Source organism: Medicago sativa, chromosome 6 (assembly GCF_051527215.1).
Source record: "Medicago sativa cultivar Bolivia chromosome 6, Bolivia_mono, whole genome shotgun sequence".
Taxonomy (NCBI): domain Eukaryota; kingdom Viridiplantae; phylum Streptophyta; class Magnoliopsida; order Fabales; family Fabaceae; genus Medicago; species Medicago sativa.
Genome location: NC_140754.1, coordinates 16,369,550 through 16,389,383, shown reverse-complemented (window position 1 = coordinate 16,389,383; position 19,834 = coordinate 16,369,550). Strand labels below are relative to the sequence as shown.

Genomic DNA, 19,834 nt, shown 5'->3' with positions numbered 1-19,834 from the left:
TGCTTGATGAATTTGCCTTTAAAACTTTTCAATATCCAGTTCATTTTTGACGCACTTTAGGACTCTGAGTTGTTTTTAATTGTTGAACCCTAAACTTTCATTGTTATTTGTCCCTTTTGCCTTAGAGTAAAGGAACATTCAAATAGGGTGTATTTTGATTCAAGTTGGGGAGAGAAGGTAGATGTAAATCTTATGTCAAGTACAATGGTGTAATTTTATCTTTGATCAAGACAACATGGTGTTATAAATACAAAAGAAAAGAAAACAATGTGTACATGAAAAGAAAAAATAGAAAAAGAGAAAAAGAAAGAAAAATATAAAAAGAGAATAAGTTGTCAAGATCAAAGTGTATCTCATGTGAACACCAAGGGTTTGTAATAATTGGTAGGGAAGATTGTGGACTTTAATGGTTGATACAAGGAATGTTCCTAGTTGTTAGGCTTTTTGATTTCAATTGCCCCACATATGACATTTCTTTTGTAGCCAAGCCAAGTTATAACCCTCAAAGACCTTTTGATCCATGTTTTTATGCCTTTTGAAATGATATTTGGATGGACACATAACTTGATTGGAATGTTAACTTGATTTCCGGATGTGTGTTCATAACCCTCACTTATTTGTTGTCAATTGTTTATCTACTTTCAAAGAAGTGTGTTAGGTGTGGTTCGTGAATATATGTATTATTGTTTTGAACTATTTGGCATGATCTTTGTACATAGGACTCATCTCATATTAGTAGTAGAATTCTAAATTAGTTGGAAACTTAGCCTTGCACGCGCATTCATTTTGAATCATTCATCTGAGAAAGTTTTCAAAGCCTTTTGTACTTGTGTCTTGTCATTAACTTGTTTGATTTTAAATCCTTTGTTTGAGGACAAACAAAGAATTAAGTTGGGGAGAGTGATAAGTGTCATAAAAGTGTTAAATTCATGTTATATTTTAAGCACATTTTGTTGCTTGCTTTGCAAGTAATTGAAGGAAAAGCCGAGAAATAAGCGTTAAATGCCTTATTACGCTTTACTTATCATTAATCTATCCTTTTGTGCAGTAATTAGCCTCAAGACACTGATCAAAGTCCAATTCATCATGAAAAAGTGCAAAATGGTAAAAGCTGTCCAGCAAGCTTGAAGAAATGGCGCTAATAGCGTGTTCTACGCTATTAGCGTGTTCAAAGAAGTGTCAAAGTCCAGATCGATACGCTATTGGCGTATCTGGAGCTTAAAGAAATTTCGCTATTAGCGATTTTGGCGCTATTAGCGTAAGTTAGGCGGTTTGCTCAATTCAAGTGGCCCACTTGCTATTCTTGGAAGATATTATGTTAGATATTATTTAGATATTATGTTAGATATTATTTAGATATTATGTTAGATATTATTTAGATATTTTGGGCTTGATATATTATATATTATTAGAATTTCATTAGAGAGATATATAGTTCATATTAGTCTTAGTAACTTAGTTAGTTTTTCATAGCTTTTCTCTTAGTTTTCATTGTAATATCTTAGAGAGAAAATAGGGTAGATCATATGAAGTGAGAGTGATTTTGGAAGTTGGATCCTTATTCATTTGTTGAGACATCACAAGTGTAATGGTTCCTTCCTTTTCAATCCATCCTTGCAAGGCTTCCATGATGATGTGTAGCTAAACACTCTTTGTTGGGATGAGAGGTACTTGATTCTTGCTAACATGTAATCTTTTGATCTTGCAAAATATGATTCTAGCAATTTATATTCAATATTGTTGTTATTCTTGTGTTAATGCTTTCAATGAGATTCAAGATGATTTGGACACAAACTCTTGAATCTAGAGCGAGAGTAGCAATATATCTTAGGTTATATCATTCTTGACAAGTTTGTTAATCTTGTGATAATCACCATAATCAAGAGTTAAATGCTTTCGGATACTTAATCAGGCTGGACACGGTCGATTAGGTTATTCGATCGAATTTGTTATCGTTTAAGGGATTTGGACACGAATGTTTAAACGATACCTTAGAATTAATTATATCGCTTTGGACACGAATGATAGTTTAGAATTGATTGTGATAATGTTGTTTATAAAGCTAGAATTCGTATGGATCATTAGTTTACGTGTGACGCTTGGTTAAGGAACGCTACTCCTAACAAGTTTCAATCCTTATTAATCTCATCTTTTACTTTTTGCATTTAGTTAACATAGTTGTAAATTCAAACAAACAATCACCCTTTTTACTTAGAATGATATTTGATGTTGAAATATCCGTGATGTCGCACTAATCCCTGTGGAGACGATACAAATACTTATCTTGTTTTTGATGCAAAACTACTTCATCACACAGCAACAGCAGTAAGCAAAAGCAAGGGAACTAGAACTTCTTCAAAGGCAACAAGTTCTTGAAGATCTGTTGAAGAAGCAAGCAGAACAAATGGAGAAGATGATGAAACAACAACAAACCAAACCTTAGTTGCACATCCTAGTGTTTATTTTTGTTTGTTGTTTGTTTTAACTGTTTCAGTTCTTGCTTCTGAACATCTTTTGTTTCTGAATGTTAGTAACTTGCTTAGTTGGTTCTGATTCATCATGCTTGATATTCTGCTCATACATTGCTCTGAATTACTTTATACCCATGATTATATTTTTGATAAGATTATAGGTTCTGATTATAGTTATACTCTCTTCATGTTTGAGTTTTTCTCAAATCTTTGTCTTTATTGCTTATTTGATTTTTTTTGCTAATGACAAAAGGGGGAGTATATGTGATAGTATTTAAAGGCTCTGAGCCCCATTAATAATATTTGAAAATTTTGAAAAACTTCTATCCTTTCGTTTTACCTAAAAAGGGGTGTATCAAAAAGGGGGAGTATCAAATTTCAAATAAAAATTAATTGAACCATTCTTCTTATCTATAAGTTAATTCTTTCAATTTTAAGCTCTGATATTATTATTGCGCGCTAAATGAATTTAATTAACCTGGATAGAACTTAGGAGGAGCTTACAAACCTCACCTTAAAGAATATCAGACTCAGGGGGAGTTTGAGCTTACAAACCTCAGATTCTGAGCTTACAAACCTTAGAACCCCAAAGTCAACTTGTTAATTAGATTAACAACAATTGATCAATTATAAATACTATTGTTTGTCATCATCAAAAAGGGGGAGATTGTTGGAACAAAATGTGTTTAACAATGAACCTTAAAGAGTTTTGATGATAACAAGGTATTAAAAATTGTAAATTGGACTAGCTAATATTTGTTCAAGTGTACAGGACCATAGTTAAAAAATTTACATCATATAAAGGTTCTGAAGAACAAATAGAGAGCTATGAACTAAAGAAAAGGAAGCTTAAAAGCATCTGAAAAGAAGTGCATCTGAAGTCATAAGTGCTCCTGAAGAATGATGACGTCATCAGAAGCTGAAGATCATCAGAAGCTGAAGGTCATCAGAAGCTGAAAGTCATCAGAAGCTGAAGGTCAACAGAAGCAGATAGCCTTCAGAAGCAAATAGTCATCAGAAGCAGATAGTTCAGAAGCGACTTCATCAGAAGCTGAAGCTCATCAGAAGCTGATTATCACCACAAGCTGAAGATTCAAAGATCAACACTTCAAAAGCTGTCTATTGGATTCGAAAACACTGCAGAAGACTAGTGGATGGTTGCAACGGTCATTTTGGTGAAGATTTGAAGGCTTTGGAACCTTATCTTCAAAAAGCGTTGACATTGTACTTTGTACGAACTGTACAACCACCTTCTCCACTACTCTGTTTTGTGTCCACGCTACAGGACAAGAAAACAGCTCCAGAATAACAGCTTTCCTGCAAAGATGTTCCTTCACAATGGGAATGGATTTCAAATTGGTTCTTCATAGGACAACAACCAAATCAGGCAAAAGATCATTAGTGAAAGATCAAGCTTCAACAACGACTCTTTGATGTGCTGGCAATTTCACAACGTCTCTTTCACACCTCTATATAAAGGAGTGAAGACTTAGAGTTTTGGTAATGCAAGAACGCTGAGCAAAAGACTCATAACATTTTTACAAGTGCCAAACCTCTGCTGAAATTGTTCTGCATTCACTTAGAATTTATGTGTCTCAAAGTTTCATCTTAGAAATTCTTAAGTTATTGAGTCTGTATCTGATTTGTATTGTGAGCACCTCTGATTGTATATCAAGTGTTCAATCTTAAACAATTTTCTGTGTAATTTTGTTTAGTTAGAAGTCTCTTGCAGTTGTGCTTGAGCAGGGAAGTCTCTTGATTGTGTTCTTGAGCATAGGAAGACTCTTGCAAAGTGTGCTTGAGCAAAGGAAGTCTTTTGCAGGTGTGCTTGAGCAATTGTAATCAGATATTACTCTTAGTGAAATCTCCTTGGAAGTGCAAGGGGGACTGGACTACTTCCGGATTGTGGAAGGAACCAGTATAATTGCTTTGTGTCGTTCTTCTTCTCTCTCTCTATTTTATTCCGCTGCATTTAGATTCTGATTACCACTTCAGAAGCTGTCTCACTTAGCTTCTGACCAGTGTGTTCAGTTTTTAGGAGAAACGAAGAATTTTCCAAAACACAATTCAACCCCCCTTCTTGTGTTTTTCTCACCTTCAGACTCAACCTCGGCCGCACTAAAACATCGTGAACAATCGTTCTTCATCTGTGGTCTTAACCGGACATATCAAATATATTTTTAAAATTTATATGAAGGAAGGTATAATTGATTTTTATGATTTACTAAAAATACTGACTTAAATTATATCTACAGTAAAAAGAGATTAATAATCTTTTTTGACAAAAACAAAACAATATTCATTCATTCAAATTGAGAGTACATCAGATACAATAATATGTTCAACCTCGCTAAAAACGTAAAGGGTAAATCTGCGAACAAACTCGCATCACCCAAGTTAATAGCATACAAAGGCAAAATGCCTACAAATAATATGATAAATTATATGTCACTGAAATACCCATGATTCTGGATCTGCAACGTCGACACCCAAATCATTGATTGAATATGTAATTGACTGAAGTTGATCTTTCAATAGAAATCAAACGAACACTCCAACAAGACGCGAAATCAAACGCCACACAAGACGACGAACAACACAACGTCACACTCAGACGGCGAAATCACAAAAAACACAAAATGAAAAACTTGATATGTGTGAAAACCACTTATTTAAATTGAAATAAAGGGAAAATGGATGTAGATTGCAGAGGGGTGACTCTAGGTCAAAAAATGACCTAAAACCACCCCTCCTCAATGAATGAAGGAGAAAGAAATCTTAGAGAATATGCATTATTGTGATTGATTAACAAAAGTAAAATGTTTGTCAATATGGACGATGTATCAAGAATAATTTCATGTATTAAAAAAAAATTTGATAATAATATTCCTCTATAGTTTTCATGAAATTGACATAATAATTCATAGTATGGTCGGTCGATAAATAAAATCTTATCAAAATTGTTTTAATCAGAATTCAAACACAAATTCTTCTAATTGAGTTGTCCTTAACCGATTCATGTTAATAGCTCGAGGTCGATTGCTTAATGGCCTCATAAATAAAATAAAGGAAAATTGTAACAAATGTTCTTAAGACATTTGCTTAAACAATTAAAATAAATAACTTTTGTATAAAATGTCGTGTAAATTTCAATTTTTCATATGTTTGATTTGTTTTTTCGACAAATTTTTTTATTATATATTCCTTAAACAATGTCGTGTAAATAAAATACTCTCACGATGAAGACAACTATATATTTATTAAATACTTCTTTGGAAGAATCTCATGACAAATCCTATGAATTCAGCCTCAATACGATCTCTATTCATAGTTTTCATACCAATATTTTACAAAAAAGAAAAGCATTAAATAAGGATTCTTCAAAAAAAAAAAAAAGCATTAAATAAGGAAATGTATTATTTCCTTCAAAAAAAAGGAAAAGTATTATTGTTTTTTGAATAAATCAAGGAAAAGTTTTTTTTTTTTTTTATCTGATAAAGAAATCAAGGAAAAGTATTTGGATATATTAGCAACAAATGAAAGAGAGAATGAATCTGGTGTGTTTCTTGGACCAAGTTCATGGAAACTAAAGTCCAACAAAATGAAGTAATAATAAATTAATGACAAAGAAAGAAAAAAAATCTACCAATAACGTTTGAAAATAAAAACCATGTCAGCAAAGTATGTACGTGGAAGTTGAACAAGTTATATTTAAATTAAATATTTTGGCCTATGTTAAAATTTCGGTTAATATTTAGACTTACATGGTATATATTGAGTGACGGTGTAAAATTATTTTACATAAATTATGCAATAAAGAAAGGTATGACGACAATATATCATCAAATAAAGTAAAAGTATCAAAGACAAGCAAGAGGAAATGACTTGAGAGAAGAGAACTCAATTTATGTGTCAACAAATTTATACGAAGACTCATTTATTATTGAGTTTAACAAGTTCTTTGACGTGGATTAGTGTCTGATACTTCGTAACGATAAAATAGTTTTAAAAAGTTAAAATATTCCATGTAAGTGCAATTTTTTCTTGTGATAAAATCATTAAAAAATGAAGGTTGTGAATAAAGTTATTTATTCACTATGTTAATTTAAGCACACTTGTATCTCCAAAAGACAGAAGAAAAAAAATGGTTCCATGGAATTCATTTCCATTACAAATAATCTATCAAGTATTTGGTTGGTTAGCTTTTCTTTCATGGTCTCTTGCTGGCTACCCTCAACTCATCTCCAATTTTCGTAGAAAAAGGTTAGTTAATTTTTTTTTTTATATAATTTTTTTCATCTTTCTTCTTCATGTTTTTATTAATATATTTCACTATTTTTCTTATGAGTATTTTGAATTGATTAATTTTGTAATATTGAAAACAGTGTGGTGGGGTTAAGCTTAGATTATACAATCTTGAACTTTACTAAACATTGGTCATATCTCATATACAACGCTTCCCTCTTCTTTAGTCCAGTTATTCAGAAACAGTACTTTGAGAAATATGGTTATGAACAGGTATGTTTATTCTTCCTTATATTATGGTTTTCAATTTTATGCAATAATGGAAATAAGTATGATCATATTTGTGATGAAACTTGTCTTTGTATTCAAGATTTTCAATAATGGTCACGATAACGGTTGCAGCCGCGATATTTGATATTGTGGAAAACCGTGATTAAATACGGCTTATCAGCCTCAATCGTGGCCGCGTTGTGACTTTATCAATATCTAAATTCATTAAAGTCTAATATGCGGACCTTCGTGCATATATCTTAAAGATATATGCTAGGAAGACGATATTAAAGATATTCTTCTCAACACACTCTCTGATTGGTTGAAAGTCAAATTGATTCCACTAAAAATTGTAGTCCCACACAAATTTAGTGGAATCCATTTGAATGTCAACAAATTAGAGAACGAGTGTTAAGAAAAGTATGTTAAAAAGTGTGTCGCCGACACTTCTCTTATAATAAGAAAATCAAAAGTATGCAAAGTTTTTCTTAATGATGAATGATGCATATTTTTTTTTTTTGGGTGAAATAAAGGATGCTTTTATTATCTTTTGTTAATTGCAGATGATACCTGTAGCTGCTAATGATGTTGCTTTCTCCACTCATGCAGTTATAATCAATCTGATTGTATTGTCTCAATTTGCAATCTATGGAGTAAGTATATATAATCAATTTGTTGTTTAGCTTTTGATAATTCAAAGAAAGAGTATTTGTTTTCATGTTTGAGTACACTTTGCTTCGGACCAAATGTTCTTTTTGAGGCGCGCTCAAACATGAAAGCAAAAACACTGAGGATCTGTTTGGTTTTAAAAAAAGGGAAATGTTAACCAGTGCCCCGGGGCACTGGTTAAGGAGTTAAATATAATAGTATCTTGCATTGAAAGTTGTGCTGTCATTGCATTAAAAGCTTAAAAAGTGTTCTTTTTGATTTAAAATTTCCACTTTTGGCTTCCTTAACCAGTGCCCCGGGGGCACTGGTTAACATGACCCTTAAAAAAAATATAGTTTTTAGATTATTTGTTCTACAAACTGATTTTAAAAAGAACGCGATAAAACCCATGCTAATTTTGCAATTTAAAGTGAAACGGAGAATAAAAATAAAAAATGTTTTCTCAAACCAAACAAGTCCTAATAATAGTAAATAAGTTGCTGATTTTTCTAAATTGCTTATGCAGCAAGGAACTCAGAAGTTATCCAAATATGTGATTGCAATAGTTGCTGTTGTATGGTTCAGTGCTGCTGTTTGTTTTTTCATAGCATTACCAACCCAATCTTGGCTTTGGCTAATCTCCATTTTCAAGCAAGTTTCTTTTTCACTTAAAAGTTTGAACATTCAATTCATATACTTTAATTTTTCATCTCATATGTATGTAGATAAGATTTTGTCTTTGATTATGAATCATATTGCGTGATAATATCAACTTATTTTGTCTCCTGGTTATGATGAAAAATGTAATAATGTCGATTAAAAAGCAAGACCTAAATATAGAAAATATGATTGATCCAATTACGAAGGATTTTAGTTATACATAATGTAGGGAAACTGAAAACTTAAGGGACAACGTAATGTTTTTTTATTGATCCTCGTCGACTGTCTACAAAAAACTATGAACAATCTTTGATATTTCAAACCTTAAGACTACCGTTGATTCATAAGAGTAAGAAACGAAAAAGTTGGAGTTACTCAAAAAAAGTCGTAAATGTGAGTCTCTTTTGTGATCTTTCAATGTTGATATGCTCCTTCATTTTTCCTTGTATTTCATCAATTTGTAACAACACTCTTATTTTGATATAATTGTTATTATTGTAGCTGTGTTTTGTAATGTGCTATATGGTTATTAGATTTTCTTCTAATAGTTTGTTAAAATTAATTATATTGCAGCTCAATTCAAGTATGCATGACCCTCATCAAATATTGTCCCCAGGTTTCTATGTCTTACCCTTTATGCTCATCTTCAACTTTTAATAAGCTAATATTAGTTTTCTGGGTAGTCCATCCAGAAGTCCTAACTCAACTGGCAAAATGCCGAAATTGTTAGGCCGGATGCCATGATCGGGGTTCGAACCCCGGTACCTCCACTTGTGTGTGTGAGTTTATAATGGCTTTGCCATTTCGTCTATCTAAAAAAAAAAAAAAAAAGTTTTCAAGGTAGTCCATGCTTAAAATTTATGTTGTGATTCTTAGCTCATCAACCGAGCTACCTATTGAGACAATAAAATCATGAATTTATTGTGTTTTTCTTTTCTTTATCTTATTAGTTTTATAAATCGAGAAAGTGAGACAGTAAAAAAAATTGAAAAAATGAGACATACTTTGAGTGTAAACTAATTTTACATCGGACGTATAAGTTACAGGGTGATGAATCTCATTAATTTCATTTTTTAAAGGTTTGAAATATATTAACTTAATTAATCCCTTGGATAATTTCTTGCTAAGTTATGGCTATTTTTGTTTTGAAATATAGGCATTCATGAACTTCACGAGAAAGAGCACAGATGGATTTAGCATTGGCAATGTTCTCCTTGATTTTTCAGGAGGGATCTTTAATTATTCACAAATGGTTGTACAATCCATAGATCAAGGTTTGTGATTTTTTACTAGCATGTAAAATTGAATTATACCATGCAAAATCAAATTATTTGACCATTAGTGTTAGTAGTTATGACTTGTGAATTTAATTTAATTTTTTATATTTAGATTCCTTGGTGAATTTCTATGGAAACATTGGTAAAGTAATGATATCATTGGTATGTAATCTTTTACTCCACGTCTTATTTTATACAATGAAAAAAAACATCTTATTATTATTAAATTTCAAATGATGATTAATTTTAATTTTTAATCACAATTGCAGGTAACTATATTCTATGATTCAATTTTAATGTTTCAACATTATATACTATATTCTCACAAGAAAGTGTCAATTACTTCTGAAAATTCTGAAGAAATCAGGAAACCACTAATCTACTCAAGTTCATCAGATCAACAAATCCATGATTCAGTATGAATTTTATCACCCTCTATTAGAAGTTGGAGGTTCTTAAGGCATGTAGTGTACAAAACCAAAAAGAATCAATATACCTTGTGTAAATGCTTGTTTGAATATTTTTAACAAATAAAATCATCTTGTATATATAATATTTTAATAGTTTTTATTCTAGTTTAATTTTTTTATTAAGATGATAAACAATCATTTTAATTATCTAAAATAAATATTTGACCCTAATCCTTTCGAATTTCAAACAAATTCTTCTGTTTGCTGCAGTCATAAACTCAATAATCTTTTCTAACCCATCTCAATAAATGTTTTTGACCCTTCAAAGATATCTACAAGGCTTTATGTCTTTTGAACTCGCAAAAAAATTAATTATTGAATCGGCAAGACATTCATTTACTTCTTTTTTTATATACGGGAAATTAGGTTATCTCTTAAATGAGCGACTCAAATAATCAAGAAAGTGTTTAGGGAGGGACTCCGACTGTCGCGCTTAGGGGTGTTCGTGGGTGGGTTTGGGTTGGGTTTAACCAAACCCAAAACCAAACCAAATAAGGTACTCCGGTTTGGGTTGGGTAAAATAACCATCCGTTATACTATTGGGTGGGTTTGGGCAAACCCACTAATTTTTGGGTTGGGTTGGATTGAGTAATGAGTTACCCAACTTATTTTTCAAATTTTTTAATATTAAATGACTAAATGACAAGTCCTCATAATTTTGTTTAAAAATTGTACTCTACTTTTTATTTTCTTAAAAAAAGATGTTTAGCTTATTTTACTACAATTTTATGCATCATAGAATATCAAATAATAAACTCCATCATAAAATACTTGCAACAAATTAAAGTTGTATGACATAAAATTGCATTAGTATCAAAATAACCAAAAAGTGCAACATATTAATTTGTAACTCTAGTATGTTTTGATTTTCAATATATAGGTTACAATGTGTATGTTTTGGAAATATAACTTTCTTCTACCCTATGAAAATAAATATAAAAAATATTAACATTATTGAGTAAGTGGGTTTCATGGGTTTGGGCCTGGTTTTACCCAAAACCCATTTATTTTTATGGGTTTTTCATTTTTAGAAACCATACCCACCCAATTACTCAACCCAACCCATTTTTTTGGGTTTTTTGGGTTGACCCAACCCATGAACACCCATCTTCTTGTAGATAGGGTGAAGCTCTCTTTTTGGAAGTGGTTCCAGGTTAAGAGTTATGTCAGCCTCTACTCCTTATACGAGTGGGAGGCGCAACCTGTCCTGTGCAGGTTTCGGTAGGGTGTTTGGGTTGTGGGTTCAGGTCCTCAGCTGGGTGTTGTGGTGGGTCAGCCGCTCTTGTCCGGCTTGTCGAGGAGGTGTTTTCTTTTTGTTTTGTTTTCCTTATTTCTTGCCTTAAGGTTTTTCAGGGTGGTTGTAGTTTGGTGTTTTGTTTTATTTTTCTGGAGTACCTACACATAGCCAGGCGCCTGTTGGCTCTCTCGTGTTCAGTTTTGGTTACTCTATTTTTGTACTATTTTGGGACTTGATCCCTGCTTGTTTATATATATTATTACTTTGCCATTAAAAAAAAATAATCAAATTCATATTCTTCGTTAAAGATAAAGTTATGTTACCAAAAAATTGCTCAATATACCGTCAATGTCAACCCCTTTGTATTATAATTGAATCATATTCATAGACAAGAACAAGTACAATACATCAAGACTTGTTTCTAGTCGAGGAAATAAGTCAAATTGTCAAAAGAAGTCTATGACCTTGTCTATATCTTTTTTTTTGAAACGGCATAATTTATTAACCGACAAGCCCGTGCGAGAAGCACTAACAAGCCCGGGTGGAGAAAAAAAAATACAATGAAGGGGAAATCGGTTGCCATTCAATCACCAGGCTCGAACAAAAACCCCTTTAAAAAACCACCCAAAAACAAAATAAACAACCCAAAGAGTAATGATGCAAGGATATACATTTAATAACACACATGCATACCCCTGCATCAACACCATAAGGCCACACAAACAGCCAATAGGACCCAACTAAGACCCCAAAAGACTAGCAAACCGGCTGCAGCGGTAAAAGAAACACCCAAGGAGCAAACACCAGCTGCTGCAGCAGGAGCAAAGGCGCAAACAGAGCAGCTAACAAACCACAGAACAGCTGGACAGCAGTAGAAAACCAATCCAGAAACACCACTATCCAGCTGAAACACACACACCAGCTCGCCTATGCCCTCCCTCTTCTACCAAGACACCAAATAGGGTCCCAACACCACTCATAATAAAGGCGCGTCTTTGTCTTGGTCCTACTTAAAAGCCATCTCCAAGAAAGGACTTTAACCTCTTCAACAACATCATCGACCTCAAAATGCACCCCATTAAATATCTTATCATTCCGGACTTTCCACAACACCCATAGAGTCGCCAACCAAATCATCCGCCGACCCATTTTGATGTTTTTATTCCTTTCGAAATCCCCCCAACACTTCCAATGAACAAAAAGATTAGGAGGGATAAGAAAGCAAACCTCCATCCACTTCATCAATTTCAACCACACCGAAGTTGCCACATTACAATGAAGAAATAGGTGAACCGAGGACTCAACCTCTCTCTCACACAACACACAAGCAAGAGACCCATCCGGGGGGAGAACATTACGCACGGCAAGGTTTAACTTTGACGAAATACGATTAAGAAAAACCTTCCATGCGAAAGCCACTACTTTTGACGGCGCGGGGGTACTCCATAACTCTTCAAACACCCTTTTTTCCTCCGGACTCCACCCTACTTCTCCCAAAACAGCCCTTTCCAACTTATCATAAGCCGATTTAACCGAATAGATACCACTCTCTTCAACCTCCCATCTCCACTCATCCTCCTCTCGACTCCATACCATACCCGCCAAGTCCTCCTTGAGGCTAATCAAGAGTTCCTCCTCCCACATAAAAAGATGCCTCCTCCAACTAAACTCCCACTCCGTTCCTATCTCCGTAACCACTCCTACCTCCCCCACTAAGGCCTCCTTATTAATGGCAATAGAATAAAGTCTCGGGTATTTCAATCGGAAACATTTATCGCCTCTCCACCTATCATGCCAAAAGCTAGAAGATAGCCCATTTCCCACCTTACGAGCCACCTCCGAATTGAATCAATTATCACACCCATAGTCCCCAAGCCTCACAATATCTTTCCGCCAACGCGAAGCGTGCCTTGGCCAATCTGTGGTTCGGCCTACCAGCAAAGAATCAAGATGCACCCCATATTTCACGTGAAGCACCTTTTTCCACAAGGCATTTTTACCGTCTAACCACCTCCACCTCCACTTGGCTAACAAGCTAGCATTCATCACCCGAATATCTTTCACTCCCAAACCACCATTACCCTTTTTTTGACACACCGACTCCCACTTCACCCAACTAATTTTCTTCCCTCCTCCTACACCTCCCCAAAGGAATTCTCTTTGGATTCTCACAATCTTTTTCCACACTTGCACCGGTAACTTAAGAAAAGAGAGATAGAAGATAGGCAAAGAATTAAGCACCGAGTTTAAAAGCACAATTCTACCTCCAAAGCTAATATACCGATGACCCCAAGAATTGAGTCTCCCTCCTAAACACTCCAACAAGGGTTCCCAAGTACTCACACTCTTTGGGTTGGCCCCAACCGGAAGCCCCAAATACTTAAACGGCAAACAACCTTCTCTACAATTCAAAAAATTACAAGCCATCTCCATGAACTCCTCACCCACATTAACCCCTATCAAAGAGCTTTTGAAAAAATTAATTTTCGAACCCGACACCATTTCGAACCCACTAAGGATGGACTTCAACGTCCAAAGATTTTGATATGACCTTGTCTATATCGTGTGTTATTCCCGACTTATTAATCAATTAAGATATACAAGAGATTTTTTATATAAAATAATTTCTTAGACTTTTTTTAGGAAACAATTTTCTTAGACTTAACAGACAAACTTATTTAAATAATTATAATCATAACTTTTTAGTTATTATTATAATATTATTATTAACCTTTGCCATTCAATCAAACTAGACATAAATTTATAAAACATATGCATCTTCATAAGTTCATTATTATATATATATGGGTTATGCTATAACACACCCTCTCACTTTTATGAAGGTGTGTTTTAGCATGAAACACCTTTTATGTTTGGACAAAAATACCCCAACTTTTCTTTTGAAAAACAATTAGAGAAGAAGGGTAAATATGTAAATCATGATTTAATTTATGTTAACATGCTTTTTTATTCCAGCTTTTCTCTCTCACCTCCTCTTCTCGTCCAAAAAAATAAGCTCTTCTCCTCTAATGATGTTATTGCATTGTTATGTTTGTATTTTACTTGAACAACGACTATGGAAGACTTGGCCTAAGCCTAATAGTGGTGGAAAACTTTCGTGGAACATGGCAAACAGTCAATATGGAAATAATATAATTACACACCAAAGAGAGTATCGGTACCAATAAAATTAATAGTGCAAATAAAGCCTCTTAAAATTTCACTCCTACAATTTCTTGCTAAATATATGGAGTAAGCAGCCAATACATTCAGGGACTATAACGATATCAATTCACACATCGAGAGATCTAAATATATGGGACCTAAACCAAAAGCTTTCAACCGTTTGGCAACAGTATTTATCTGTGATACTCTTTGGGGGAGAAGAGCAGCTTTTTTTGGACGAGAAGACGAAGAGAGAGAAAAGCTGGAATAAAAAAACATGTTAACATCAATTAAATCATGATTTACATATTTACCCTTCTTCTCTAATTGTTTTTCAAAAGGAAATTTGGGGTATTTTTGTCCAAATATGAAAGGTGTTCCATGCTAAAACACACCTTCATAAAAGTGAGAGGGTGTGTTATAGCATAACCCATATATATACATACATATACATATTTTGGGTAGTTTTCTTATAGCAAACCTTTATTTTAAGGAGGGTTGAACCATGACATCATTCAACCATCAAAGTTGATTTAGTTGATAAGAAATTGATTCATTTGCAAGATCGTGCGTTCAACTCTCGTTGTTAATGTAAAAAAGATTTAGCGATTGATCTATAAATATTTTATTAAATGCCTAGCCAAACTCATCTAAACTTTAGGCCTGTTTGGATTGCCTTATTTTTTAGCTTATGAAAAATAACTTATGCAAATAAATAAACCTTATATTAATTTATAAGTTTTCTTCGACGAAAATTGTATCTTCGTATCATGTTTATTTATAAACTTCTTCGACAAAAAACATAAACTTATTATTAACTTGTGCATAAGTTGTTTTTGCATAAGCTTAAAATAAGCTATCAGTTATAAGTTATCAGCTAATTTATCATTGTCCGCTATTTTTACCAAACAAACCATAATCCGCTGGCCAAAAAACATGACATCATCCACCTTAATATCTGTCTCTCCGGTTCGCTATTCATGTCGTGTCTATGAACCAAACAAACCGAACAGGTCCAAATAATATCACAAATTCTACGGTTCTTCCAATTCCTCTCACTTCTCAGGTTTCATTCTCACTCTCTTCCCTTTTCATTTTTCTCAATTCACTTCATCATCATCATTAATTTTTATTCTAATTATCCTTCATTTCGTCACACTTAATTTGTTTTTAATTTGTTTTTGAAATTATGTGTTATTCTTCTGCTTAATTAAATAGCATTCGAAAATCCTAACCCTATGATCTAGTTCACATTTTTAGGAGGCCTATGTGATGTTATTTTTTGTGTGAACTGAGTATCTTTGTATGAAGCACAAACTCATCAGATTAGGCGTGTTCCAGTGTCGGACACGTATAACACTGTTCTAATTCAGATTCATGATGTACCCTTACATTAATTCAATATCTACTTACCTATTGGAAAGATATGAGTTGAAACTAAAACCACCAAATCACTTTATTACTTGATAATCTTTTGGTGATTGATTAAGGTCCACTGCATATTTTTTTTTATTTTTTTTTGTAATCGCTGCATTTCGCTTTTTTGTGTCCGGATGTGGCTAATCAGTTATAACTTAGAAACTGTTGTTGCATTTGCTATTAGCTGCATTCAATGTTCTAGATTGTGGTAGCATTGCGATTCTTAATATGGTAGCATTGAGATTGAAAAATCATAGAAAATCTTGATTTCGTGACCACAATTGTGGTTGCAGAGCTATACAAAACTTTGATGCCGCAGCCACAATTGTTGTCGACATTTTTAAAGCCTTGGCTGCATTTTTTCACAGTCACAATCACAACAATCGCAACTGCAATTTTTTATCTGAACTTACTGAATTTTGATAGAAAGTGGATAATGCAAATTGGGCAGCAGCCACCACCACCCTACTACTATATAATGTGCAATGGTCCAGTTTGTATTAGCTTTTTATTTATGAGAATTTCTCAATTGAAATAAGTTTATAGTTCTTCTCAAATCTCAATTAAAATACACTTTATAGATGTTTATGGAGAGTTGAAGAATAAGTTTTAGAGCGGTGTTTATGGCATGCCTGTTCAATTGCTGTGCAAATAACATGACAAAAGTTACAAGTCATAACTATAACACAAACTGTTTTTCCTGTTTTCTATTATTTCTTTTCTTCATATTCTGCAAGAGATATAGTGTTTGCTTCTTTTTTATATAATTAGCCATCATTGTATTTTGATCAACTCCTTTGTGCACTATATTTATCGCCAAATGTCTTATGTCGCCATTATATTTTGCCCTCTAACTTGTTTTCCTTTTTGTATATTTAGAACACAAGTCCAAGGAGTATACCGAACCTGATATAGAAGGCATCCCTAGTAAAGTCATGCAAAAAATGAATGTTTAATATCAGTTCGAGTAGTGATTGATATGGGGCAGGAGAATCAATGCCCGAAGGATTCCTGTGCTGCAGACAGTAAAGTGAACGTTAGCAATGAGACTGATTGTACAAGTGCAAATGCTCATCCTGTTGGCCTTACTCAGATGGAAATCATTGATGAATGTCAGACCTCAAATACTTCCAATGAAGACCAATTTCGTATTGACGCTAGCAGAGGACCGATGTGTCAAAACCCCGATGCTACCTCTATAGCAGAGACCGTTACTGATGTAACAAATGAGGAGGAAATATATGTGGCGCCAAATATTGGCATGGAATTCGAATCGGAAGACCATGCTTACAAGTGTTACAACAAGTATGCTTTTATGAAAGGTTTCAGCATAAGAAAGGATTTCATCAACAAAAGTAGGATAGATGGTTCAGTGATGTCCCGAAGATTCACCTGCCATAGACAAGGTTTTCGTCCTAACAAAGGCCATACAAATCCAAAGAAATTTCAACAGGAAACAAGAACCGGTTGCTTGGCACATTTGACTATTTCTCGTCAGCCAAATGGCAAGTTTCGTGTCACTAGTTTTGAAACTGAACACAATCATGAGTTTATTACACCGTGTAATGCTCATATGCTGCCATCACAGAAAAAAATGAATTTCGCTCAAGCTGTTGAAGTGAACATAACCGAGTCCACGTTGGATGGAGTACCAAAACTGGGAATGGGATTTGATTCGGAGGAGCATGCATATGAATTTTATAATGCATATGCTGCACAGGTAGGTTTCAGTGTGAGAAAAGATTATGTAAATAGGAGTAAAGTTGATGGTGCTGTAGCATCAAGAAGATTTACTTGCTTCAGGGAAGGTTTTCGGCAGAAAGAGAAACGAGATACGGATGTAAAGAGACCTCGGAAGGATACTAGAATTGGATGTTTAGCACAACTGATTATTTCTCGTCAGCCTGATGGCAGGTATCATGTAACTAGTTTTGAAGAAAAACACAATCATGAGCTTGTGGCTGCGAGTAGAGTTCATATGTTACGATCGCAGAAGAAATTAGCTGCAACTCGAGCTGAAGACAACATTGTCGATGAAGGTTTTCATGATCTGGATTATGACCCTGTGAATTGTGAATATCAACTACCTTTCAAACGCACAAGAGAAATACAAGAGGAAGAAGTCGAAAAGATTAGGCACTACTTTCAAAGCAAGAAATCAAAGGATGCTTCTTTCTTTTATGCTTTTCAGCTTGATGCTGAGAATCAAATAACAAACATATTTTGGGCTGATGCAAAGATGATAGTTGACTACAGTGATTTTGGCGATGTTGTTTGTTTTGATACGAGTTATAAATTTTATAAAGACTCCCGACCATTCGCTCCATTTCTTGGTATAAATAATCACAGGCAAATGATTATTTTCGGAGCTGCACTTCTATATGATGAATCTGTGGAATCTTTTAGGTGGCTGTTTCATGTTTTTATCGAGGCTATGTCTGGAACCAATCCAAAGACAATCCTAAGAGATCAAGATGCAATAGTAGCTGAAGCTGTTAACTCCATACTACCTCAAACAAATCAACGAGTTTGTGTATGGTATGTCTACCAAAATGCCCTCAAGCAACTGACTCATATGTACGTTGAATCCGATTCTTTTGTAAATGATTTGAGCAGCTGCTTTTTTAACCATGAGGAAGAAGAGGATTTTGTTAATGCATGGAGTACTCTCATGGACATGTATAATCTGTGGGAAAACGAATGGTTGTGTCAAATATACGAAAGCAGAGACCAATGGGCCATAGAATACGAAAGACATATTTTTTGTGCCGACATGGCAAGCTTGCTTGCACGAGAAAATCTTATCTGCAACTTGAAAAAGCACGTAAAGAATGACTCAGGAGCTCTTCCATTTCTCAAGCATCTTGGGAAGATGGTGACTGATTGGCACTACAAGGAATTAGAAGCTAATTATGATGCAAGCCGGCATATGCCAGCCCTAATGGGTGATATCATTACATTAAAGCACGCAAGAGATCCATACACACCAAAGATATTTGAGATATTCCAGAAAGAATATGAAGCATGTCTAAATCTAGTGCTGGAGCATTGCAGTGAGAGTGGATCATTGTATAATTATAAAGTTAGCGTATATGAACAAGTCCGAGAGTATACAGTTACTTTCGATTCGTCTGATGAGACAGTCAGTTGCAGCTGTATGAAGTTTGAGTGTGTGGGAATCTTGTGCTGCCATGCATTAAAAGTTCTTGATTATAGAAACATAAGGATAGTTCCATCCAAGTACATCTTAAAGAGATGGACAAAAGAAGCTAGAGTTTGAACTTTCAGTTTTTAAAGGCAGATTTTAACATGTCATTTAGAAGGTTTTTAATTAACCAAGGCCCACACATGGATGCCATTTTTTGTATTTTGTGATAATCTACTGATATAAGGCAGCATTTTACTTCCTGGAAAACATCAAGGTTGAGAGAAAAGGATAACCTATGTATAATTTCATTTGAAAGTTGTATATTATTAGTCTCTTTTGGCATTCATATATTGTGTTTGCATTTTTGGATGCATAGATTGCTTTGTCATTTTATAGCCCCACAATCTCTTTCCAATTTGAATTTATAGAAGCCTTTTCTTGTTATCTTTTTCCTGTTTTATTCTTGTGATACTACACTAATCTTAGAAAAAGAAAAGTTTTTTGCTTCAACTTGAACTTTTTTCTATGCTAAAATTATCATGTATTTCACCCATCATAACACTCAAGATATGTTCAAATGACAGTAGAAATTATCTTTTAGACATTTTAAGCTACATAATGGGAATGTTATTTGAATATATTGAGGGTACAAAATAAAAGATATTGGTACCCAAAAAATGAAGAAAAAGGAGAGGACTAACCAATAATTTTGATCCCTGGCATTGTCATTATAGTTCTTAAATGTATCAAAATTATATAAACATCCCTAACTGTGTGTTTTTTGTTAGTAATTTTATGGATCAAGTTGACTATTTGAAGACATA

At 33.9% G+C, this 19,834-nt stretch overlaps 2 protein-coding genes across 2 annotated transcripts; both read left to right on the top strand.

Annotated features, from left to right (window-relative positions):
- Positions 1-6,410: 6,410 nt before the first annotated feature.
- Positions 6,411-10,124, top strand: LOC146913241 (cystinosin homolog). The gene is made up of 8 exons (XM_085716465.1): positions 6,411-6,734; positions 6,857-6,989; positions 7,550-7,639; positions 8,161-8,285; positions 8,868-8,910; positions 9,451-9,568; positions 9,684-9,733; positions 9,841-10,124. Exons 1-8 carry the CDS (start codon positions 6,616-6,618, stop codon positions 9,991-9,993), a joined length of 831 nt encoding a protein of 276 aa, XP_085572591.1. The 5' UTR covers positions 6,411-6,615; the 3' UTR covers positions 9,994-10,124.
- Positions 10,125-15,451: 5,327 nt separating this feature from the next.
- LOC146913240 (protein FAR1-RELATED SEQUENCE 5-like) lies at positions 15,452-19,356 on the top strand. Its single transcript, XM_085716466.1, has 2 exons — positions 15,452-15,509; positions 16,742-19,356. The coding sequence occupies exon 2, from the start codon at positions 16,842-16,844 to the stop codon at positions 19,140-19,142; it is 2,301 nt and encodes a 766-aa protein (XP_085572592.1). The 5' UTR covers positions 15,452-15,509; positions 16,742-16,841; the 3' UTR covers positions 19,143-19,356.
- The last annotated feature ends 478 nt before the right edge of the window (positions 19,357-19,834 follow it).

What these genes read in the sequence shown, in the direction of transcription:
- LOC146913241 (XM_085716465.1), top strand. Translation starts at nt 6,616, where the DNA reads ATGGTTCCATGGAATTCATTTCCATTACAAATAATCTATCAAGTATTT. An exon ending in CTCAATTTGCAATCTATGGA is followed by an intron (nt 7,640 to 8,160) that starts GTAAGTATATAT and finishes TTGCTTATGCAG; the next exon opens with CAAGGAACTCAGAAGTTATC. An exon ending in TGGCTAATCTCCATTTTCAA is followed by an intron (nt 8,286 to 8,867) that starts GCAAGTTTCTTT and finishes ATTATATTGCAG; the next exon opens with CTCAATTCAAGTATGCATGA.
- LOC146913240 (XM_085716466.1), top strand. Translation starts at nt 16,842, where the DNA reads ATGGGGCAGGAGAATCAATGCCCGAAGGATTCCTGTGCTGCAGACAGT.